Source organism: Erythrolamprus reginae, chromosome 12 (assembly GCF_031021105.1).
Source record: "Erythrolamprus reginae isolate rEryReg1 chromosome 12, rEryReg1.hap1, whole genome shotgun sequence".
Classification (NCBI taxonomy): domain Eukaryota; kingdom Metazoa; phylum Chordata; class Lepidosauria; order Squamata; family Dipsadidae; genus Erythrolamprus; species Erythrolamprus reginae.
The window spans coordinates 14190244-14216702 of record NC_091961.1 but is presented as its reverse complement, the minus strand read 5'-3'; the positions used below and the strand labels follow the sequence as shown (position 1 = coordinate 14216702).

The window sequence follows — 26459 nt, the reverse complement described above, 5'->3', positions numbered from 1 at the left end:
TTTGAAAGCATGAAATTGTGAGTAGATAAATAGGTACCATTTTGATGGGAAGATAACAGCATTCTGTGTGCCTTCAGAATATAGTCATACTGGCCACATGATAACAAGAATGTCTTTGGACAACACTGACTCCCTAACGGGAGTCTGACATGAATGGACAGGGGAAAACTTTGCCGTTCCTTTTACATTTTAAAGGACTTCAGGTGTTTTAAGTGTCCCTTTCAGGATAAAACAGAGATTGAATCTTATGAGACATCTTTAAATTGCCCCAGAAATGTCTACATCTTTACTTTCCTGATAACTTTGCTGATTTTAGTAACAAGCAAAAAGGATATTCTTAAGGTAGATCAGCAAAGATAATAGATTTTCCATATTGATAACTTTCCAATTACAATTAGAATACACAAAAGTATGCTGTAGGACAGTGGTTCTCAACCTTTTCTTCACCGTGGAGCCCTTTTAAATAGATTGTGTAGCCACACCCCATGGCTTAACACAAGATTTAAATCCTAACATTTTTTTCCCAAGCCTTTGCAATTTCTCTGTGATTATCGAGTAAATCCAGTAAATCCAAGTCCGACCGAACACTACTAAGAACCCATATTAGGGGTTATTTAACGGTGATAAGGGTGGCAAAACATGTATATTTTTCTGCTCTTATTGTATCCGCAGAGTCTCGCCTGGCCACCTTATTTAGGGTGACCTGCTCTCTTCTTAATGTGGAGAGAGCGGAAGATCCCTTGCAAGGGAAGAACCAAGGAATTTGTTCAGTTTCTGATGGACAAAATCACTCAGATTTGGGTAGACCTGGGCTCCATGTGGACAAAGTCAAGCAAGGTGACTGGGGTTAATCTTAGTCAAGTTGTATGGGAGGAGTTTGACCCTGTGACCCCTGATGAAGTGGACAAGTCCATAGAAGCAATGAGCACCTCCACTTTTTTGTTGGACCCATATCCCTCCTGGCTAATTTCAGCCAGTGGGAAGGTGACACGAGGCTGGATCCAGGTATTAGTCAACACTTCTTTGAGAGAGTGATCTTTTCTGCAACCTTTAAAGGAAGCAGTTGTGACACCCCTCATCAAGAAGTCTTCCCTGGACCCAGCCTCATTGAATAATTACCATCCTCTTCCTTTGTAGGGAAGGTTGGGAGGTTTTCTTGGGGGAGGGGGGAATATAGATTTTTTTATTGTTTTTCACACCTTACGGAGACTCCAATTTATGGTACATACCTCAAATCAAAATATAATACAATAAAATTTCAAATGCCAAATTCTTAGTCAAATTAATCCTTTTTTTAAAATTATGTATCCAATTATTTCTGGTATATATCATTCATCCTATGCTACCTCCTTTCCAAATGCTATCATCTGGATTTTAGATAATGTTCTTTGCTTTCATTTATATTTAAAGTGCTATAGCTATCTAATTTTCTCTTGGCTATTTGTTATTTTTCCTAACAGTGCCATCATGCTTCATTCCCTTTCTAGTGTTCTTAGAAAACACATTCCTACTTTCATTTGAAAAAAAACCCCTCATTTTATCATAGCTGCCCTTAACAGTAGAAAATATCCAAATTTACATCTCTTTAAAAGCCCAGGAAGGAAAGAAAAAAATTAAAAAAGGAAAAGAAGAAAAAAGGAAAGAAAAAAAAGAGGGGGGAAAAGAAACAGTATTCATATTGTATCTTAATCTATACATAGGAGGAAGGGTTGTTGTTAGAAATTTTAAAATACATTTCCTACTCAATTCATTTATGTCACTTCTTTCATTAAATCAGTATATTGTTTCTACTTTAACTGATCAAAATAAATATAAATCATTATTATTCCATTATTTTGTGTGAAAAGTATCTTCCATTAAAAAAGACCAAAGTATTAATATTCTTCCCCAATCTAGATATTTTCCACTGCCGTTCTTAATGTGATAATCTTCCCTAATCTATAAAACCCGCTGCCAATCCCAGCGTAATTATCTTCCCTAGATGGACCATGAGGTCTTTTTCTGCCGTCAGACTTCTATGTTTCTATGTTTCTATGTGTGTCACTCCGAGTCTGCGGAGAGGGGCGGCATACAAATCTAAATAATAAATAAATAAATAAATACTGTCATATCAGGGGGTCAGTGGGAGAAAAGGGTGGAGTTTCAATGTTGTAGAACTAAAATGGAAGGAGTTTCCATTCGGCTCCCAAGCAAGCAAACTCATTCTGTGTTATTTTACAGTCATTTCTGCTGATTTTGAATCATGCTCTGAGTACATAAATCTTGGTGAACGGAGGAGGCTGGGAGGAATGCATGAGGAATGCAATTAAGAAAGATAATGGGATGGAAAGGAATGTGTTAGTATGGACTGTATTTTGAATATGGAAGGAAGAGAATAAAGATGGGGTTTCTTTGTTTATGAAATACTGCATTTAGTAAAAGTTATTTGTAATAGCTAAAATTCTACCAGAAACCAGAACAGTGTTGAAACTCCCTAACTTTGAATTAAGAAATTCAACCAGCCAGCTCAGGATGGCCAATTTAGCTAATGATGTTCAACTGTTAACACAAATTGTAAAGGCGCAAATCATCACATTACAAAATCAAGGCGCAGCCCCTGTGCAACCACAAGTAATCATTCAACCAAGGCCAAAGATTTACTTAGCTAAGCCATCCTTTTTTACTGGGGCAAGAGATAAACTTGATGTATTTCTACAAGAATGTCAGAACTTTTTAAATTCATCTCCTGAGGACTTTGCTAGGGATGCTATGAAAGTCTCTTTCATGATAAGTCTGTGTAAAGGTGCTACATTTGAGTGGGCAATGCCTTTTATAGCAGGCCACGATCCACTCCTGCAAAATTATGCTGCTTTTCACCAGAGGTTTGAACAAGAATTTCAAGACCCCATGCGTGTTCAAAACGCTATCACTCAGTTACGCAAATTGCACATGGGCAATAAGACGATCTTGGAGTATATCTCCGACTTCCGGAAACTAGTCACACCCCTGAATTGGAATGAGCAAGCCCTTATGGAACTGTTCCAAGATAGCCTGAAACCCAGAATTGTGCATGAGATGACATGCCAACCAACACCTAACACGTTAAATGAACTCTACGAGACCTGTTTGACCATCGAGACTAAATTCTCATCTGCCCAGGACCGTGCCACCAGATACGAAAACCAGTTTGGAGAGAGAACCAGACCAGTGCCAGCTCCACTCCAAAGATTTGAAAACAACGGTTTCAACTCCGTGCCAAGATGCCCCTTCCAGATACCAACAGACACGGGAAACCGATCAGTGGTCATCGCTCAAGAGGAACCAATGGATCTTGGTACGGCCAGACCTCGCCTGAGTGAAGCTGAGAGAGCCAAACGTCGAGCAGAAGGCCTATGCATGTATTGTGGAGAGGCTGGACACATGATAACTACTTGCCTTCAGAGAAGACGTCTCACTCCGTCCACTCCAGTCTCGAACACCACGCCTGTGTTTCAGGTGCAGGCTACCTTGCCGGGAAACGACCAGAGCCTGGCTTAAAGCAAACCTTAGGCCGGGCAAACACCAAACCAAATGGCAATGATAAGACAGAGGAACCGAGACCGTCAAGACACCTGACCTTAGCCACTAAAGTGAACTTAGAAAACCCACCCAAAACCCTCCCTGCTATTGCCTTAGTCAATTCTGGAGCCACCACCAACTTCATGGATGAGACCTTCGCTCATTCTCATGCCATACCATTGTGCCCCATCACACCTCCTATTATTGTTGAAACCATCGACAGCCAAGTTCTCTTGTCTGGACCAATCAAATTCCAGACCTAACCACTTACCTTAACCATCGAACACCACCAAGAACCTATTCAATTTTATGTCACAAGAGGCCTCCAATTTCCTATGGTCCTTGGCTTAGCATGGCTCAGAACCCATGATCCCCACATCGCGTGGTCCCAAAACCGAATTTCTTTTCCAAGTCTACAATGTGTCGACCACATCCATCCACCGTTTACTACTCCACTTCCTGCCCAGCTCACCTGCACCCTCCCACCAGAGATTGCTGACTTCGACGACATTTTCAATGAGAAAGAAGCAGACCAGTTACCCCCCCCCACTGACCCTACAACTGTACAATTGACCTCTTACCCGACGCCAAACTTCCTGCTGGACGCCTCTATTCAATGTCTCAACCTGAATCAGCCGCCTTGAAAGACTTTATTGACCAGAACCTTGCCAGAGGTTTCATCCAACCCTCCTCTTCACCACTCTCCGCCCCAGTACTTTTTGTCAAAAAGAAAACCAGAGACCTTAGACTTTGCTGTGACTATCATAAACTCAATTCCATTACCATTCGCAACCACTACCCTCTACCTTTAATCTTGGAACTCATGGACCGCCTCCGTACAGCAACCATTTTCAACAAAATTGACTTATGAGGTGCCTACAACCTCATTTGCATCCATCAAGGTGATGAATGGAAGACCACCTTCGCCACCCGCTATGGCCATTTTGAATTCACTGTCATGCCTTTTGGACTTACCAATGCCCCTGCAGTATTCCAACATTTTATGAGTGAAATCTTTAAAGACTTTATTGACCACTGATTAGCTCTCACCCTGATAGTTTTATGCTACATCTGAGCCCAATCTATCAATGTTTGTCAGAAATAAGGCAAGGCTTGATTTTAAATGTACTGGAAGGGGGCTCATAGAGTGAGGGAAACCTGTCTAGAACTAGGCTGCTAAGGGACATGGGTATTTTGTAAGGAGTGAGGAGCATAATGAAATGCCCACTATTTGGCTTACAATTTGAATTTTGCAGAGGCACCTCTGCTGACAGTCCAGTGATTGAGAACAAATAGTTTGCAAGGCCAAATCATAGCTGGCCTGATTAAAATTGAGATCCCACCAATGTTGTTACTTACTTGGATAATTAAATGTCTGCAAGAAAACAAACTTCAGGGTACCAAGGACTGTTCAAAGAAGAGAGAAAGATGCATCTAATCACTGTGAAACAATGATTTAAAACTTATTTTTGGATATTTTTTCCTTAACTGCAGTGGATTTTCCAAATTGAAACACCGGTTTCAATATATTACAATATTACTGAATAAGCAAAACACACATCAAAACTGCTTTGTACATTTTATGTATAAACTGCATGCCCAAGAAAAACCAATGTTTGTGATGTTATTTGTCAGAGGGGGAGAGACAGAGATAGAAAGATACACACAGAGAGAGGGAGAGAGATATACAGAGACAGGGGAAAGGAGGAGAGACAGAGAGAGGGATAGGGAAGGATAGGGAGAGAGAAATAGAGGGGGAGAAAGATACACAGAGATACAAAGAGGGGGAGATAGGAAGAGAGATACAGATAGAGGAGTGAGATAGAGAGGAAAAGGGGAAGAGTGCCATAGAGAGATTCAGAGAGAGGGGGAGAGAGAAACTGAAAGATGGGGAAATAGAGAGGAAGAGGGGAAGAGAGAGATACAGAAACAATGGGGGAGGGAGAGTGATATAGAGAGAAGGGGAGACAGAGAGAGAGAGAGAGAAAAGGGTTTTGTGGGTCCCAGTTCTCTGTCCTGGGTAGGAGTAGCTTGGGAGGGAGGGTCATGTAACTGGATGAGGGTGATGTCAATTGACCACGCCCACACAGGCTTTGTGGCTTCTGGTGTTTTTTTTCTGTGGGAAATGGGTCCAAATGGCTCTTTGAATGTTTAAGTTTGCCGACCCCTGACCTAGACCCATTTTAATCTGGTTTCAGACCTGATTATAGAAACTGCTTTAGTCATGCTGATGGATGATCTCTGGCAGGCCTGGGATAGAGGTCATTTGTGCTGGTGATACTTGACTTCTCAGCGGCTTTCGATAACATCTTTCTGCAATGGCTAGAGGGGTTGGGAATGGGAGGCTCTCCTCCTACCTCTCTGGCCGATCACAGTTGGTGATAGTGGGAGGACAGAGGTTGACCCCTAGGCCCCTCCTCTGTGGGGTGCCTCAGAGATTGGTCCTCTCTCCTCTCCTATTTAATATCTACATGAAACTGCTAGGTGAGATCACCCAATGACATGGGGTGAGTTATCAACAATACGTTGACGATACTTAGCTGTATATGTCCACCCCTTGTCAGTTCAGTCAAGCAGTGGAAGTGATGTGCCGGTTTCTTGAAGCTGTTAGGGTCTGGATGAGGGTTAGCAGGTTAAAACTCAACCTTGACAAGACTGAGTGGCTGTGGGTCTTTCCTCCTAAAAAGATACAATCTGCCTGTCTTTGGTGCTGAGAGGGAAAACAATTTCCCCCTCAGATAGGGCTCGCAACTTGGGTGTCCTCCTAGATCCACGGATGAAGCTAGAGCAACATCTCTCAGCTGTGGCTAGGGGGCTTTTGCACAAAACGACCTGGACGAGGGAATAAAAGGGGAACTAATAAAATTTGCAGATGACACCAAGCTGGCGGGGGTAGTCAACACCCTTGAGGACAGGCTCAGAGTACAAGAAGACCTAGACAGACTATCACAGTGGGCCCATAACAACAAAATGAGGTTCAACACCGACAAATGCAGAGTCCTCCACCTCGGCAAAAAGAACCCTAGACATACATACAGCCTGGGAGATACCCCACTCAGCAGTAGTGACTGAGAAAGAGATCTTGGAGTCTTGGTGGACAATCAACTAAACATGGGTCAGCAATGTGCAGCAGCAGCCAAAAAAGCCAACTCAATCCTAAGCTGCATCAACAGAGCAATACGCTCCAAGACCAGGGAAGTACTAATACCACTCTACTACGCCCTGGTCAGACCCCACCTGGAGTACTGCATCCAATTTTGGTCACCTGACTACAAAAAAGACATCGAAACTCTGGAGAAGGTGCAAAAAAGAGCAACCAAAATGATTAGAGGACTCGAAACCAAGACTTACGAAGAGAGATTGAGAGAACTGGGCATGGACAGCCTAGAAAAAAGAAGGTCTAGAGGGGACATGATAGCAGTTTACAGATACTTGAGGGGTTGCCACGGTGAGGAGGGGGTCTCTTTATTCCCCAGGGCACCAGAGGGCCGGACGAGGAACAATGGTTGGAAGCTGACCAAGGAGAGATTCAACCTGGAAATAAGGAAGAACTTCCTGATGGTCAGAGCGATCAACCAATGGAACTGCCTGCCAGGGGAGGTGGTGAACTCCCCAACTCTGGACACCTTCAAGAGGAGATTGGACTTCCATTTGGCTGGGGTGCTGTAGGGTTTCCTGCTCAGGCAGGGGATTGGACTCGATGACCTAACGGTCCCTTTAAACTCTATTAATAAACAATAAACAAATCTGTCTTGTCTACCAGTTGCGGCCCTACCGTGACCAGGAGGTGCTCCGCACAGTCACTCACGCCCTCATTACCTCTCATCTTGACTATTGTAATGCGCTCTACATAGGGCTACCCTTTAAGAGTGTTCAGAGACTTCAGGTGGTGCAGAATGCAGCAGGGTGTACAATAATGGGTATACCAAGGTATGCCCATATTATTCCAACTTTATGGGAACTGCATTGGTTGCCAGTCAGTCTCCGAACGCAATTCAAGGTTTTGGTTATCACCTTTAAAACCCTAAATGGCTCAGGGCCAGACTGTTTATGGAACCGCCTCTTCCCTCATACCTCGCTGCAGCTCGTAAGGCCCACAGAGTTAGCTTTCTTCAAGTTGGCGGGGCCTTGAGGAAGAACCTTCTCTGTGGCAGATCTGACCCTTTGCAACCAACTGCCCCCAGAGATCTCCACCCTATTGGTCTTCCGGAAAGCCATTAAGACTTCCAGCAGGCCTGGAATTAGATTGATTGCAAGTATGCATGACTTTTTTAATGTCATTACTGTTTTATTGAATTATTGGTTTTTATTATTAGATTTTAGCTGTTTTTATTGTTGTTATATTTATTTCTACTGTTAGCTGCTCAGCCACTCCATTTCAGAGTGAGCGGCATATAAATACAATAAATAAATAAATAAATAGATAGATAGATATCATGAAATAATTACTGATATTATAACATTCTAATACAACTACTCATTTAACCTTACATTAAACTTCTACAGCTTTTTTTTCTATATATACACACATATATATATTTTCATATTCTCTTAATACTATATACACCCACTATCACACTACTTTGTCTATTTTACACATCTGTAATTATCAGTCCTTTTACTTCATGTTTTGTCCAAGGGTTAGCATAGAGGTAAAGCTGAGAAGCCTTGCACTTAATGGTCTAAAGTTATTGCCAATCATATACACATCTTACCACCAAAATATACCTTTCCAATTTTAGAGCCAAGTGCATTACCGCAACATCAGAGACAACCTAATCTATTGAATACCTGCATTTGGTACAACACACATTAATTAAGAAGTAAATTAAACTAGTTTATTAAGAAAAACAGCGTGGACAAAATTAGTCCCATTTGTAATTCTGCAAAGCTTCCAAGATAATGAAGTTCTGGAACTGAACTGAAGGCCAAAGAAATGTCTCTTTGTCTGCATTAAATAATGTTTAAAAAGCATTTGTTGGCAGACTCAGAACCTCTTATATTTATGCCTGACTTTCTTTGTTTCTTTCTCCCCCCATCTCCCCCAATCCCTCTTACTCTGATATCAAAAGATAATCCACAGCGAAGTGAAGATTCAATTGGAGTTCAATCACGGACTTTTTCCAAACGGATCTCTGTCATCACCGAGCTTAGTAAGTTTTTCTTTAGGAACAAATTTCACGAAGCAATATGCCTGATGCATTATTTATTTACTGCCAGCTCTCTTTAGAATCCGCAGATAGAAAGTGACAGCATGCCGTGTCCAAAGAACAATAAAAGGGTTGACTTAAATGCTAATTCAGCAACTTTAAAGACGTCTCAATGGCTTATCAGAAGAATAAATATAATGAAATGTTACAAAGACTCAGCAGGAAACTAAACAAAAGTTTTCCATCTGGAGGGGTTTTCTCTCATTCCTGCCCAAGAATACACCCTGAATGATGATTTTAAGTTGTGTAGTTATGATGATCACATGGACTTAGAACATAAAATGATGGAGTTGGAAGGGACCTTGGAGGTCTTCTAGTCCAACCCCCTGCTTGAGCAGGGGACCTTATACCATTTCAGATAAATGATTGTCCAGTATCTTTTTGAAAGCCTCCAGTGATGGAGGACCCACAGCCTCTGAAGACAAGTTGTTCTATTGGTTGATTGCTCTCACCATTAGAAAATTTCTCTTTAGTTCTAGGTTGCTTCTTTCCTTGGTTAGTTTCCATCCAATGCTTCTCATGGAACTTTGGAAAATAGTTTTATCTCCTCATATAAAATAGAAGCTGAGGTATATTCTATACTTCTATTCCCCTCTCCCTTGTTTTTGATGTCTTAAATATTGTTTATTTGTAGACAAATAGCAATAGTACTTAGACTTATATACCATTTTACAGTGCTTTCCAACCTCTCTCTAAGCAGTTTACAGTATTACCCTATTGCCCTTAACAATTGGGATCCTCATTTTACCCATCTTGGAAGGATGGAAGGCTGAGTCATCCTTGAGCTGGTGAGATCTGAATTGTCGAACTTCAGCTACCAGTCAGCTGAAGTAGCCTGCAGTACTGCACTCTAACCACTGCGCCAGCCCGGCTCAAATCCTTGCAGTTTTCTTGGCAATAATTTTTTTCAGAAATGGTTTGCCCATGCCTTCTTCCTAGGCCTGAGAAAGAAGGATTAGCTCAAAGTCACCAACTGACTTTGACTATCCTGATGCCTTAACTACTACACCAGACTGGTATAGCTTCATATTTGGTCCTAAGAGCTGTTCTCTGTTTGAGGCAATGGAGGATTGAAGGCTCTTTTCTTTTTTGTCATTAAGTGTGCAGAAATACCCTGCACGCAGAAAACGTGCATTTCCATCCCAGTGGGGAAGTTAAGTAGAAACACCCCACCCCGAGATATACTGAAAATGTGGAAATATTGGAGTCTAACAAAAAACAGTTTATGTATTTTTTTTACTTATACTGTATATCCAGGCACTTACTTTCCACACAACCTAAAGTAACTAGCAAGAACAATAAAATTAACAACAAGAAAGTCACCCAAATATCTTTGCTACATGCTTACATATAATGCATTCATACAATACATACTTATTGCATGTCTGTGTGTATTTCCAAATACAATTTTCCTTTGAAAGTTTTCTAGAGTAAGTTCTTCCATCAAACTATTCTGGGAGGAGAATTTTTGCAACTGGCATAATCCATGGATATCATAAACATCTGTCATTACTTTTACTGGAAGAAAACACCAGATTCCAGCAAAACCTTTGTAGATCACATGACTATAGGCAGTGAAGGGCTACCAAAAATTTTACTACCACACTGTGGGCGTGGCCTATACAGGACACCCTGCATTTTCTTTCAACATCTTTTAGTGCAAATTGGGTGCTCTGGGGTGGAGCTCCATTTTCACTACCCCATTGGTGCCCATCCCTGACTATAGGATACTACAAATGGTCATAAATGCAAGACAATTGCCAAGTCCCCAAAATGCAGTCTTCTGATGGGAGAGGAATTATGTTGGATCTTCAAAAGTGGGTAGTAAGTAGCTTTTGTAGTACCTGTGATAACTATGAACCATCACTGAGCTACTGGTTATAAGCTGAGGACTACTTGTGTGCATTTTTAATGCTGTAGCTATGGATCTAGTGGAGATTTTCCCAATTTATAATTATATAATTTATAATTTCCATTTATTTAGGCTGATATATGAAAGATCTTGTGTTGCATATTTGTTTTTTGGTGTTTTCTTCTCCTACAGAGGTAGCTGCAAACGCACAATTCTTTCAACAGAGTGGAATGGAAAACTCTGATAGGTTAGAGGATACCTTATCCAAAGGGACACTGTTTTCAGACAGCTTTTTGGATTCTCTCTTATGCACAGTAAGTTCTTGAAAGTCACCCAGTTCAAGTTTCTTATTAAATTGTCCTTTTCTGTATTAACTCCTTGATCTCCAACTTTATCAGAAGTACAAAATGATCTTCCTTGGTCAGTTTAATTTTCCTTATCTAACACTAGCTCTCTCTAACCCAGCCAAGAGAACCCAAGTCAAAAATACCACATGTTATCATGATACAACACATTAATTTTACCATAAAGACAAAGATATTAATCCAGATATTCATGACCCACTGTAACTGATTTTTTTTAATTTATACATTTTTTCTTTGAAATACATAAGTGCTTAATAGACAGTGTGTTGTCTGCATCAATTTGATTATACAAAGTATTAATTATTATACTACTACTAATAATAAAAACAACAATAACAACAATTATTAATAATAATAATAATAATAATAATAATAATAATAATAATAATAATAATACAGTGATACCTCGATACTCGAATGCTTTGGTTCTCGTACATTTCGGATAACGAACAAAATTTTCGGCAAAAATTTGCTTCGGTATCTGAACAAAAATTCGGATACCGAATAGCCACAGAAAATTTTGTTCATTATCCGAAATGTTACCGCCGGGGGCTGCTGCAATCCCAGCAGCTTCAGTGGGCTGAGGAGCTCTCTAAGAGCTCCAAGCTGCAGGAAGGGTGGGGGCTGCTGCAATCCCAGCAGCTTCGGGGGGCTGAGGAGTTCTATAATTCCTCCAAGCTGCAGGAAGGGTGGGGGCTGCTGCAATCCCGGCAGCTTTGGGGGGCTCCTTTCTTCATTGCTTCCTCTTATTACCTGTAAGCAGCTGCAAAAACTTTCTCCTTCCTGCCGGCGGCTTCCCTTCGAGTAGCAACAGCGCCGGGAACGTCACGTGATGAAGGGAAGCCACCAGAGCCATCTCAGCAGTTGCCGCCGCTCCAGCAGCTTCCCTTCATTATCTAAAGTTTTTTGCCCAAATATCAATATTTCTTTCACTTGTTTTCCATTTTGATACTTAACAGGTAGATGTATATTTTCTTTATTAAGTTTTCACCTGTCCCTAAAAGTATCTGATCAAGTGCTGTTGGCTCTTTATAAAACTGATATGTCTTTTCATCTTTCACATATCTTGATTGTATTTGCAAGCATGGCCACCATGCTAAATCTATCCCTTGATTCTGCATTTCCTGTGTCATTTAGAGTTCCACTTCTTCATTCAAGATATCTTTATATGTTACATTTTTCCCCAAATTAATAACATTTAGATATATCAGTGCTTCCAACGTAGAAAGCCAGACTGATATGTTCATATAGTTTTTTGTTTTGACTTTTTCTCATACTAAGAGTAGGATTTTCTTATATATTGTCTATGAAAATATCTATGTATTTATTCTTGTTATACTGCAAAAAGGCAATTGGAGATCATGTCCCTCCAATAGTAATAGTCTTCTATGTCTATTACCCACTCCTTCACCCAGGTAAATACAGATGCCTGGTAGTAAAGTTCCCAACTGGCATGTAACTGATATTTTTGAAGATACACAGAATTATAACTTTAGATCAAGTTTTATAGCAGCTTCACAGTGAAGAAAGCACCCAGTGGACCAAACCCAAGAAAAAGAATTCAAAAACAATTTTAAATATTGAAGGTCTTTACAGCCAGAAATTTTAAAAGAAAAATCATAGTCTTCACACAGGCAACAACCAGCAAGTGCTATTATTCCATAAATATCACCACTCTCTTACTTTACTAAGCATAGGCAATCCCAATAATATCATGTTTCCTTCAGCAAGTTACTCTTAACGCACCCTGCCAGGTTCAATTTTCCCAACATAGGTAAATATACTTATTCTGTTTCAGTATTTATGATAGTTGAATAGATGAAACTTATGGTCTAAATCAAGAACCATTAGGTCTAGAGCTGAAGTTGTAGGCTTAGTTATTGGCTCAACATCAACATCTTCTTTATAGTATGTCTTCCCTGATGTTCTTTCTCATCTAAAGAGCAGTCAAGACAAGCTATACTATAACACAGCTTCCATGGCATACCTTGACTTCTAAATTGATTTTGAATTAGGTAACTTAAGTGTCAACACTTCCTTCTGAGCTGGACAACATATGGGTCATCATGAGCTGCCACTAAATTAAGAATTGCCAATTTCCTGGGGACTCAGAACACAGAGCGTAATGCTGAAAAATTTGCAGTTCAAGTCCAAATATCTACCTAAAGGAATAAGCAGGTTTTCCGATCCAATCCATTCCATTCATCCAGGTCAAGGTTGTCCCAAAAATGCTTTTGTCAAAAGGTCACTGACTTTCTTTTTCCTTGAAAACATTTTGCTTTTCATCCAAGAAGCTTCTTCAGTTCTAGCTGCATGATTGGGAATGTAAAGATTGGAATATGACTGCAAATACTGTAATATCAATCCTTCTATTTTCTACCACACAGTTAGAACTAAAGAGGTTTGTTTGTTTGTTTATTGATTGATTGATTGATTGATTGGATTTGTATACCGCCCCTCTCCGTAGACTCGGATGAGAAGAGAGTTTGCGGAGAGGGGCGGCATATAAATCCAATAAACCTAAACCTAAACCTATACCTTTCAAGGAAAAAAAAACCAAGCAAGTCCAATTGCCTTTTTGACCACATTTGGGCCAATCCTTGATTGTTCTCTTTCCATTCTTACTGCAAAAATGGTCATTAAGTGAGTATGCTTTGCTGAATCCATCAGACATACCATATTTTTCAGAGTATAAGACACACATCCCCCCCAAAAGAGAGTGGAAATGTCGGTGAATCTTATACACTAAATAGAGACATTTTGGCTTCCTAAAATCCCATCCCATATTCCATTTTTGAGACAAATGGCCCTGTTTGTGCTGGGTGCTGAGGGATGGCAAAAATGACTGTTTTTTACCCATTTTTTTCACCAAAATTGGGTGGGCAAAGAGTCTCGGAAACCTGCAGAGCTCCAGGGGACTGGAAGGCAAAATGCCTTCATTTTTGTGAAAAAATAGGCAAAACCTAGCCTGTTTTTGCAAAAATTGGGGCATTTTTGCCATCCCCCAGCACCCAGGAGCTCTCTGCAGGTTTCCCAGACCCACTGTCCACCCCATTATTGCAAAACAAAAAAAACAGGCAACAGTCCCTTTTTTTTTTGCAAAAACAGGAGTCTTTTTGTCTTCTACCCTGTTTCCCCGATAGTAAGACACCCCCGATTGTAAGACGTATCGGGGGTTTCAGGGGGGTCGGCTAATATAAGCCGTACCCCAAAAGTAAGACATATCTCTTACTTTTGGGAAAACACGGGGGTATTGCCGCCTCCCTCTCATCTAGCTGCGCGCCGCCTCCTGCCCACGTCCGCACCGTCCCCCTCTCCATACGTCGCCGCGTCTGCCACCTCCCTCTGATCTTAATGAGCGCCGCCTCCTGCCCACTTCCGCGCCGCCCCCCTCCATACGTCACCACGTCTGCTGCCTCCGTCTGATCCAAATGAGCGCCGCCTCCTGCCCACTTCCGCGCCGCCCCCCTCTCCATACGTCACCGCGCCGTCCCTTGCACTTGTCACTGCCGCCTCCTGCTTAAAATACGGTAATGCACACAGTATTAATCATACATCAGTAAAACATACACACTGGCATACTGGGGTATCATCTGCTGTTTTGTGGTGAATACAATACTGTTCAGGTTGTTAATAAATGTTAATTTTATGGTTAAAACAAAAAATTCGACAATTTTTTTCCAATATAAGACATACCCCGAAAGTAAGACATAGTGGGGCTTTTGGGGATAAAAAGAAAGTAAGACACTGTCTTACTTTCGGGGAAACACGGTAATTACCCCACCTAGCATGACTGGAGGAGGAATTCTGGGAGTTGAAGTCCATTAGTTTTAAAGCTGTCAAGTTTGAAGACTTCTGGATTAAGGGTAAGGGGTGCAAGGGTCTTCAAACTTAGCAAGTTAAAGACTTGTGAACTTCCATCCAAGTACTAACCAGGCCTGACCCTGCTTAGCTTCTGAGATCAGATGGGATTGGGCGTGTTCAGGGTAGTATGGCCGTAGACCATATATCTTATATCTCTTGTTATGTAATGTAATTATGGTTATAATATAGTTATATAGATTACCTTATATATAGTTTAAGATCTGTTTTTCTACTATGTAATGCCTTTCTTCCCCCTTCCTCTTTTTTCCAATGACCCCTCCCCACCGTTTTTAACGATTTAAATTTAATAAACTTTCTTTTAAAAAAAATAAAAAATAAAGACTTGTGAACTTCAACTCCCATTCCTGAGCTAGCATGACTGAAGGAGGAGTTCAGGGAGTTTAAGTCCACAAATCTTAAAGCTGTCAAGTTTGAAGTTTGTAAAAAAGTATACATGTTTGAAAAAATATACATGTTCATAAAAAGTATTCTGCTACACTGGTATTTTATTAAATAATATATTACTACACCATTTAGTTCAGAATACCCTTTCCCTTGTTTTCCTCCTCTAATATCTAGGTACGTCTTATACTCTGAAAAATACGGTACATCAAAGATCAACAGTATAAGTTTTTGACTGGTCAAACCAACATTATAGGTTAAATTGCCACTGGATTTGAAACTGGTTCCTTTTTTAATACAATTTAGGAAGACTCTAAGAACATATTTCTTCATGTAGCTCATGCAAAGTTTATGTTATGGATTTTATCGTAGCATTTTAGGCTACCAAGAACCACCAGAATTGGGTAATGTATAATTGTGCTAGGCTTTCACTAGAAATGTAAATGAAATCTGTTAAATATCTTTTCAGGAGAAAGAGCGTAAGCTGCCAAAATACTGTCATGGAATAGACAGAAATGAAATCACAGAATCACTAGCATTTTTCTCTCAATATGTCTCAGCTCAAAACATTCAAACAAAAATGGGTATATTTAAGGGAGTTGCATGCAAAAAATTCTAACTAGGTCCTTACAAAGCAAAACAATATTCAAAATAGTTGCATGTGAAATGTATACATTAGAGAAAGATACATATGGCAACAATTATAATTTTTTTAGGAACTCTCTGAATGATGGATATCTATTGATAAAACACTACCTAGCAGTAATTTAAATAGATTGTTTATGTTGGATTTTACAAGGCTTTCTTGAGCATTGCTAAAACATAATTCAAAGAGAATGTTGATGATATACTGATACAATGGCCATTTTACAGTGTTTTAATTAATAAATAGCTCTTCCTCTTCCTCAACATTATGATTGTAAGTAAGAATGCAATTCTTGATATTCTAATAAAGTGCTTTTTTGAATATATTAAAGCAATGATAGCCAACCTTTTGGTCAATGCTACAACTTACTTTTGCGTAATGTACCACTTTGCAAATAAAAATATATGGAGGCAGGACAAAAATGAATTTGATTTAATTTAATTTAATTTAATATAGCCTAATTAAAAGAACTAGGATTGGGGTAATCTGATATTTGACTTCCAATACATGAGAGACTGTCACAAAGAAGAGGGGTTCAGTCTATTCTCCTGAGCACCTGAGTGCAGAACAAAAAATAAATATTGGAAACTTATCACCTAGATCCAACCTAGAACTAAGTAGAAATTTCTTGATGGTGAAAACAATTAATCAGGTGAACAGCTTGCCTCCTGGAGTTATGGGTGCTGCATCACTAGAGGTTTTCAAAAAAAGGATTGTACCGCCCATTTGTCCAAGATAATATAAGGTCTCGTGTCTTGGTCAGGGGGTTGAACTAAAGACCTCCAAAGTCCCTTCAAGCCCTATAATTCTATTATTCTAATTTAATTAATTTGAATGATGATTAATCCCCATATGTTTTATAATATTTTTGGTAATCTTTTTAGGTACTAAATAATAATCTGCTGCAGCAGCAACCTTGAAGAAGTCTGGTACAGCTGCAAGTTATGAACCCTTTGTTGAACTTTGAATAAATACTGTAAATTGCAGGGATATTCTGATAGAAAATGATCTCTCTCTACTTGTCTTCTTTTTATTCTGAAAACTCCAATAATATAGATAATTCAGCAAATCAAATAAAGAGGGACACAGGTGACACACAAATCCTTCTGTTTTTTTCCAAGTCAGAAAATGCAACAATCCTTTTGATGTTAAAAAAAGAAATGTAGCAAAGAAATATTAAAGAGCTCAGCCCTTTAAACCTAAGTATGTAAAATGCCAATTCTTTTTGCACAAGATAAACCTGATCTACTACTCAGAATAATACTGGATAATTCCATCTTTAAAAATGCTGATACAGCTATTAAAATAATGGGGCACTACTCACCAAAATAGCCTATGTCTTCATAGACAAAGGCAAACTTATTGTTTGCTCTATCTTTATCCTTTCTCGCTGATTGGAACAGTAATCAAAATCTTATTGCAGTGTTCTGGATAGCTGTGTAATGAAACAAATATATTGTCCAACATGTTTAATTTCCCTGGTTAATCAACCTGAAAAATATTTACCATGGATGTCAAACTTGCGGCATCACATGACGTTTTGTGGCATTTGTTCCCCTTATGGAGCTTGAATGGGCGTGGCCTGCACATGATGAATCCAGTTTGAAAACCCTGGCATAAAGTGTCATACCCCAATCTCATATGCTCTTAGTTGTGGCTAAACATGACATCCAAATCTACAATATACAGTGATACCTCATCTTACAAACGCCTCGTCATACAAACTTTTCGAGATACAAACCCAGGGTTTAAGATTTTTTTGCCTCTTCTTACAAACTATTTTCACCTTACAAACCCACTGCTGCCACTGGGATGCCCCGCCTCCGGACTTCCGTTGCCAGCGAAGCACCTATTGACTCAGTGAAATCGCAGCATCGCAAAAACACAGAGGTCCGGAGGTGGTGTTTTTGCGATGTTGCGATTTCACTGATGCTCCCTTTGCTGGGAAACCCCACCTCCGGACTTCCGTTGCCAGCGAAGTGCTCGTTTTTGTGATGCTGGGATTCCCCTGCTGGGATTCCCCTGCAGTATCACATAAACGCAGAAGTCCGGAGGTGGGTTTCCCATGGAAGGGAGCCTCAGGGGAATCCCAGCAGTGCAAAAGCGGGTGCTTCGGCTGGTAAAAGGGGTGAATTTTGGGCTTGCACGCATTAATCGCTTTTCCATTGATTTCTATGGGAAACATTGTTTCGTCTTACAAACTTTTCACCTTAAGAACCTCGTCCCAGAACCAATTAAGTTTGTAAGACAAGGTATCACTGTATTAGTGATAACGCTTTGTTATCACTAAGTAAAATTTGGAACTCCAGTTTCTCTGTGTTGTATTAAATTGAAATAGAGAACCCATAGAGAGCCCATAAACCATGGCTAAGCATTTGTAAAGTCGAAAGTATTACATTTTACATTTAATAGGTGAATATTATTCAACATGGTCATTGTGTTATAGACTCATTTCAATACACAAAGTCTTTCAATTCAGGAACTACAGCTAGACTCACAAAATATATTTGCTGGAAACTTGGGGAGAACAGTCTGTCAGATCAAAAAAATTCCAGAAATAGCTTGCTTTGAGTAACTTTATTATAATATGCACATCTCAGAGCTTTTCTCAGAGGTTTCCATTGTTATTCATATTTACAAAATATAAAAATGGAATGTGGTAAAGGAAATTTGACATGGATTTTCTGGATTAATTATAGTTACCCATTCATTCAAATTAAACTTTTTTAAAACTATTAAACTATTTTCAAAACTGCTCACCAGATGGTTCTGTTTTATTATTATTAATCTAAAAATTGGTCTGGGATTTCCAGGTTCAGCTCAGTTGAGTTTATTGTATATGTTAAATAGATGAAAAATGCCTTCATCACAATTGGAATATGATCATAATTGGACTACTTTTTAGCAGGAGAGGTAGGAAACAGTTCAAATGAATTATTTGATTCTCCAAATTCAGCAAAGATTTCCTTTTCATAATACTGGCTTATTTAAAACAGTATAGTTGGGTACGAATAGAAGGAACTCAGGTTTAAAGCCTTACTTGACTTACCACTGGGTGAGTTGAAGACAGTAACAGCCTATTTTACTGTACAAGATTATTATTGTTAAAAATAACAATTCTTAAGCAGTCAATCTCTCCCACCCTTCAAAAATGAATGAGATATTTACATTTCTCTTTTTAAATGTTGGAGAGCCGTAACTAACATTTTGTAATGCTTTCTCTCCATATACATTCTGGAGTGTCAAAACAGTCCCGTATGAGCTGAGAGAGTGCCCCTGTGAACAATAGGCTATTGAAACCACAGCTCATATCCTCTTATTGTATCATCTATAAGAATTCATGGACCCCTTTTATAACTCTTGACCTGGTCAAGAGGTCAGTAAGGGGCGAGTACAAGTGCACTAGAGTGCCTTCCGTCCCCCGTCCTATTGCTCACCTGTATCTCCTATACCTTTCTTCTATTCCTATATCTCTTCTTCTATTCTTTCATTGATATGTTCTATTACTATATCTTCTTTTCTATTCTTTCTTAGATATATTTTACTATGAGTATCTCCTCTATAACCTTCATCATGTATTTTACTATGTGTGTGTGTATGTATGTGTGTATATATTGGTTGGGCCGAGAGGCAAATAAGGAGCTGTGATGTTCCTTCAATACACCAGGGTGATTCGACACAAAAATATGTAACCTTTCCCTTGTGCAGAGCTGAAGGGATTGGATACTGTAGCCTAGAGGATAATTCTCTGCCTTACAAGGCAAAGGTTGCAGTCCCAGTGGGTATGGCTAGCTGATGAGGCTGAAATAGATCTATCCTAGTCTCCCTTAATTTTCAAATTCAGCAAAAAACATGTGAGATATATAGATAGATAGATAGATAGATAGATAGATAGATAGATAGATAGATAGATAGATAGAGATAGATAGATAGATAGATAGATAGATAGATATAGATAGATATAGATAGATATAGATATATATTATTTTTTAAAAACATTTGTAAGGAAGGAAGGGTGTGGCTAGCTAATGAGGCCAGAACAAGGCCGAAATGGTACCATCCTAGTCTCCCTTAATTTTAAAATTTCAGCTAAAAAAAGCCCCCAAAATATATCTTAGATCTAACCAACCACTGTCTGACAAATACATACTTCATCTATAATGAACAAAGATATAAACAGATAGAGGGAGCCCCCATGGGATCGCCCGTCTCACCTGTCATCGCCAACCTCTATATGGAATATTTTGAAAATAATGCATTGGAGCAATCTAAACAAAAACCTAAACTTTGGCTGAGATATGTAGATGACACTTTTGTAATTTGGCCACATGGAAAAGAAAAACTAGACAATTTCCTCACACATCTCAATAGCCTACACCCCAAAATACAATTTACTATGGAAACAGAAGCCAATGATCAACTTCCCTTTCTGGATGTCCTAATCTATAAAAAACCCAATGGCACCCTAGGACACACCATCTACCAAAAGAAAACCCATACCAACCGTTATTTAAATGCATACTCCCACCACCACCCCGCACAGATCACCTCAGTAGCCAAAACTCTCATCACCAGAACCAAACGCCTAGCTGACCATGAGCACTTAAAAACTGAATTGAACAAACTCAAAGATGTATTAATTTCTAATGGATTCGAAAGGAAAACAATTACAAACCTAATCAAAAAAGAGACACCCCCCAAAAATCAAGACCAAGAACAGGATAATGGTACCACCCTCCTCCCTTACTTCAAGGGCACCACAGACAAAATTAGTAAAATTCTACACAAACATAATATCAAAACTTCATTTGTCACTAACCAAAAAATATCAAACATCCTAAGAAACCCAAAAGATAAAATCCAACTCGAATACCAAGGAATCTATGAAATACCTTGCAAAACATATGCAGCCACATACATTGGACAAACCAATTGAAGAGTGAGCGCACACATTGCAGAACATAAGAATGCAGTTAAAAAAGAAGAAAAGACTTCCTCCCTTGTCCAGCACATTAAAAAAACGGCACGAAATTGACTTTGAAAAAACTAAATTACTTTCCAAAACAGAAAATTTATACAGAAGAATTACTATGGAAGCCATAGAGATAGAGAAGCACCCCTTCAGCATGAACAAACGGGATGACACGTCCCGCCTACCAGAGATTTGGAAACCAGCCTTAAACAAAAAAACATATCATAATAATCACCATGTCAATCCTTCAAGTAATTGTGATTCCACCAACCAATCAAATCACTAAAACATAGTCACCCAATCTATTTGCTACATTCAAACCAAATCTCCACCCCCAACACTATATATAAGGAACAAATGGCAGTTGCAAACATTCCATATTTACAGCAGCACGAAGCTTAAAACTTCAGCCTGATGAAATCTGATAAAATCAGTAAAATTCTCCGCAAACACAACATCAAGACAGCCTTTGGTACAGATTAAAAAATAGCCAACATCCTAAGAAACCCAAAAGACAATATCCAACTAGAAAACCAGGGAGTTTATCAAATACCGTGTAAAATCTGCCCAGCCACATATATTGGACAAACTAACAGGAGAGTAAATGCAAGTGTTGCAGAACATAAGAATGCATTAAAGAAAAAAGAAAAAACCTCCTCCCTTTTCCAATACTTCAAAACTACAGGACATTAAATTGATTTTGACAGTACCAAATTAATTTCCAAAACAGAACACTACAGCAAAAGAATAATCATGGAAGCCATCGAGATAGAAAAACATCCTCAAAATATGAACAAGCGGGATGATACCTCCCGTTTACCAGACATCTGGAAACCAGCCCTCAAACGTATCCCAGCCATAGAAACCAGACTCAGAACACACATTGTAAAACAATCAAGTAGCCTGCAAGTTCCAACTACTCAGGATATCACGCCTAATCTACAACCATTAACTAATCAGCATACCTCAGCTACATCAACGACCCCAATTGTTACCCCACTGACTCACCAGGAAGTTTCTACACAGCAGGCAATTGCTGAGCCATCAAACCACACCCAGCCACCAGTATTTATAGAAGGAAGGCAGCTCAGGTCTCGCAGTGTTCGCCTGAGAACAAGGACAGAAACACCAGCCTGAGGATGACGAGTGAGACCTCGTCGAAACGTCGCCAGAAATTTCCAAATCCTACACAGGAAGAAACCCGAATATACCAAGACCATCATACCTGTACCCGTGAAAATCTACGAAACAAATATATATATATATACAGTAGTCCCTCGCTATACCGCGCTTCACCTACTGCAGCTTCACTTCATCGCGGGTTTTCAAGAAATATTAATGAGAAAAATCATTCGCGGATCTTCGCTGGTTCGCGGGTTTCTGAGGAAGTCGATCGGCAGATTTAAACAGCCCGCGAAACTCAATCGGCAGGTTTTTCAAAAAATATATATCTAAAATTGTAAATACTGTATTTAAATACTGTATCTAAAATAAATATTGTGTGGGAAGGGTTTATAAACACTTAAAACAATGAAAACTTACCAAACAATTACAATAGAAATACTTAAATTAGTACTATCAGTCGATAAATTCCCCATCGCGGATTTCACCTATCGCGGCCGGGTCTGGAACGTAACACCAGCGATAGGTGAGGTCTTACTGTATACGCACACACACACACACACTAAATACCTTATTGTGTATTGGACAAAATAAATAAATAAAATAAAAATAAATAAGTAAATAAACAATACCAGAAAATTCTCATCTTTTATGTACAGCTTTTACTATCACATAAATATGATCCACTGTCCTTGAATATAGTTAAATCCTGCTCTACTGCCTGTAAAATTAGGCAGATTTGGCTGATTATTGATGATCTTACCACTAATTATAGTATACTATTGTGTTTTAACAGAAAAACATGTTTGGGAAGGACCTTGGAGGTTTTCTAGTCCACCCCCCTGCTCAGGCCTATACCATTTCAGACAAATGTTTGCCCAATCTTTCCTTAAAAACCTCCAGTGATCATAATAAGATATTAATTGTTTGACTGTAAGAATAAAAAATCAGGGACGGCTAATTGCAAGGTGCTCTTAGTTTCTTAGAAGAACAGCAAAACATAAAGAAGAAAAGGAAGATTGGAAAATATGACACTTTCTTTCGTAGGCATATATAATGCCTTCCAACAATGTTTGCAATGTGCTGAGTGACAACTTGTAGGAGAATGAGAGAAGAGTTAGGGGTCAGAGTCAAAGGAAGAATCAGTCTAGGCGTCATTATGTATTCCCAGAAATGATCCGAGTCCAAGCCCTCTTGAATTCCATTGACTTTTACCTAGTGTCAATTTAGTGCTATTATTTGACTAGATTCTTCCATAGAGGCATGAACAATAAATCAACTTAACAGGAACTTAACATGAGGTCCTGGTTATTCATGCCTGACACAACTAGGCTGAAGAAATCCACACACTGATTTTGCTAATATATTTCTGAAGAAGAAGATGGAGGAGGAGGAGGAGGAGGAACATATCTGCAGATTTCTTTGCAGTCAAATCAATATGAAAGGGATTTGACAATCAGGTGAAGTTTGCAGCCTGATCATTTAATTCTGGGTGAACTGAATTTGAAATTTTTCTTATGATTGGCACAAATGTTTTTCTTGATCTTCTGTTGTTTCTCATTCCAGACCTACCATAATTACCATGTGCTAGCTTTGCTTCAGACACTGGTGACAGGTGGGACCAGCCCAGACCTTGAAGAATATTTGGCAGAGGGGAATCAACTGATTGGCAGTAATACCAGTGTGATGCCCTGGGGAATTAGAAACAGATGTAAACTGGCTCTTTTAACATTAATAAATGATCCACAGTTAACGAAAAGCCTGTTGGTAAGTTTTGTTAGATGCCGGCTGATTTAATTCAAGCTAATCCATGTTGTTATTTTAAATAATTGTCTAATGAGTTAGAAAGTTAAGCATTTGATAGTCATGTGTTAACTATAATTATGTGGCTCTGGATGACATGCTTGAATGTTGCCAAGCTGATCCTCAACATAATGTATTGAAATCAAGATTCACATTTAGAACATTATACGATAGCCAATAGACAAGGTGAGAAACCCACCTTTTTTTTAGCTGTGGTCTTCTACTATTAGTTTATGGGTCTTCAGTTAATCAAGGATGGTTGATATAGAATCAAAAGTGTTTTCTTATTTTGCAGCTCTTCTTCGATGATGTGTTCACTAAAGCCCTTGATATGTATGGAATTCTTTGCTTCGGTATCTATCGCCTGAAATCTGACCCCAATCCATATGAAATCAGGAAAGTATAGTAAAATTGAAATTTTCTCACAAAAATTTAGCTATCTACCTGCATTCACAGCAATAAAATATTGGCATGTTCAATAATATTTCAGAAACTATATAGAATTTGTATTTTGAAAATTAGCTTTTGGGATGCATAATACAGTGAAAAATCACCATTAAAGGACGGAATTTGGAAGTTGTAATGAAGTAATGAGCATTATTTTGTCATATGAGATTTATTGTTCTCTGTTTAATCCTCTTTTAAACCTATTTCATTCAGCGCATCATGTACTACTGTTAGTGAATTATGCAATTATAATTAATATATGGAATTGTCATGAAATGCAGTGGTGACTGCTGGCTCAATTGGTTTTAAAAGGTAGTGAGATAAATTCAAAGATAATGAGTCTTAGTGGCTTTTAGCTATGACATTGATGTGCAAGACTCCAAATGCTTGGGGGGAATAGAAGGAGGAAACTATTGTCTTGATGTTCTGATTGTGATCTTTTCTTGATGTCCTGGTTGTGAATATTAGTTGATTATTAGGGCAAATAAGATGGTGGACTAGATAACAATATAAATCAGGGGTGTCAAATTCGATTTCATCAGAGTTGACATTGGGGAGCGTGGCTAGGGTGGCTTGGCCAGATTGACATCACTTAGGTCAAGGGCGTTTATGATAAACCAAGCCCTCTGCTAGCAAAAACAGAGCTTGGGAGAACCACATGCAATCCTCATGAGCTCCGTTTTTTACTGTAACGGCCTCCTGCAACCCTCTCCCAATGTAAATCAAGCTTGGGAAGGCCATGTATAGCCCTTTCAAGCTCCATTTTTGCTGGCAGAGGCTCTTCAGGCCAGTCCTTCATTGTTTTCACAATTCTCAAGACCATAGCTTGAAAATCACTGGTATAGATATCTCCAAAATAAATCTTGAGGTAGTATCTTCCAGATTTGCTGGGACTTTAGTATCTATCACTCATAGAGTTGAAGCAACAGTTTTCTTAATAATACAAGTCAGAGGCTGAATCTGTAATCTTCTATTTCACATAGAGCAAGAATTGTTATACTATTCCATTAACCAAAGGTAACTTACAATTCAGAAATAACTCAGAGTCTTATGACATTAACACAAAGATGCCTTATAGTTCTGCCAAATATTGCTACATTTTTTTCTAAAATTCTATCGTTTTTCCCCCCACATGAGTTAAGCAAAGATACCAATGTAAGATTAAGATTTATCTATTTTTGGCTGATTTTCTAGTCCAATATTGTTGCTGTTGAAAGCTATGGCATTATTATTCCATAAAAGTTTCTTGTCATCAATGTCTTATTTTAAAAACCAATTTGTTGCTTTCCAAAATACTGTACGATTTAACTTGTCATGAAAGGAACCAGTTTAAGATGCTATTAAAAAAAACACCTTAGAAATTAGTGTTCTGTAAAATGAATTAAATTTATGTTTGTTAACTTCTTTCTTTCCCTTCCATGTTATGTAAATATTCGGGTACAGTGTATTTGAATACAGTGATTTTGCTTGTCATTTGTTCTAATAAAAGTATTGTTTTATAAATTAGCTTTTTTTCTCATGACCAATGCAGCTATTGTTTTAAATTGATTTCTGTTTTATTGGTGACTTTTCTCCAAAACAGGTTTGTGATTGCTCGGCCACCCACTGATTTTGAGATGCTTGCTTCTGATCAACTCTTTTGCCTGGTTCCATATAACATCTTATCCAAAGACCTAACAAAAGTAGTGAAATCTATTCCACCAAAATGTCAAAGGACTACTACTCACAAGAAAGAAAGTTCCTTTATAAGTAAAATCTTCTTTCTTTAAGAAGTGTCTGCGACCATTTGTTTTAAGTTTTTTATTAACCCCAGAGACCTGAAGTAATGTTCAGTGCAAACAATAAGGATCATTCATAAAGTTGCAACATAGATTTATTCAGATCTATACACAAAAGTCTGGTCAACTAAAGTTGTTGTTGTTAGTCGCAAAATCATGCCCGACCCATTGCAACCCCATGAATACTGTTTCTCCAGGCTTTCCTATCCTCTACCATCCCATGGAGTCCATATTTAAGCTTACTCCTACTGCTTCAGTGACTCCATCCAGCCACCTCATCCTCTGTCATCTCCTTCTTCTTTTGCCCTCAAACGTTCCCAGCATTAGGCTCTTCTCTAGTGGGTCAACTAATGGTCATCACTAAATTGGCACTAGAGAAGAATCAATGGAATTCAAGGGAGAGTGGACTTGGATTTTTTTTGGCAACTCAAAGATTCTAAACTGATAATACATTTAACTCT

The 26459-nt window shown here is 38.9% G+C and overlaps 1 protein-coding gene across 1 annotated transcript in view; it reads left to right on the top strand.

The window, feature by feature from the left end:
* Positions 1-26459, top strand: part of KCNU1 (potassium calcium-activated channel subfamily U member 1) — a 194718-nt gene that overhangs the window by 153410 nt on the left and 14849 nt on the right. Inside the window, 5 exon segments of the mRNA XM_070765628.1 lie at positions 8626-8690; positions 10792-10913; positions 23537-23737; positions 24069-24178; positions 25803-25969. Of these exon segments, the coding sequence (XP_070621729.1) occupies positions 8626-8690; positions 10792-10913; positions 23537-23737; positions 24069-24178; positions 25803-25969 (665 nt within the window).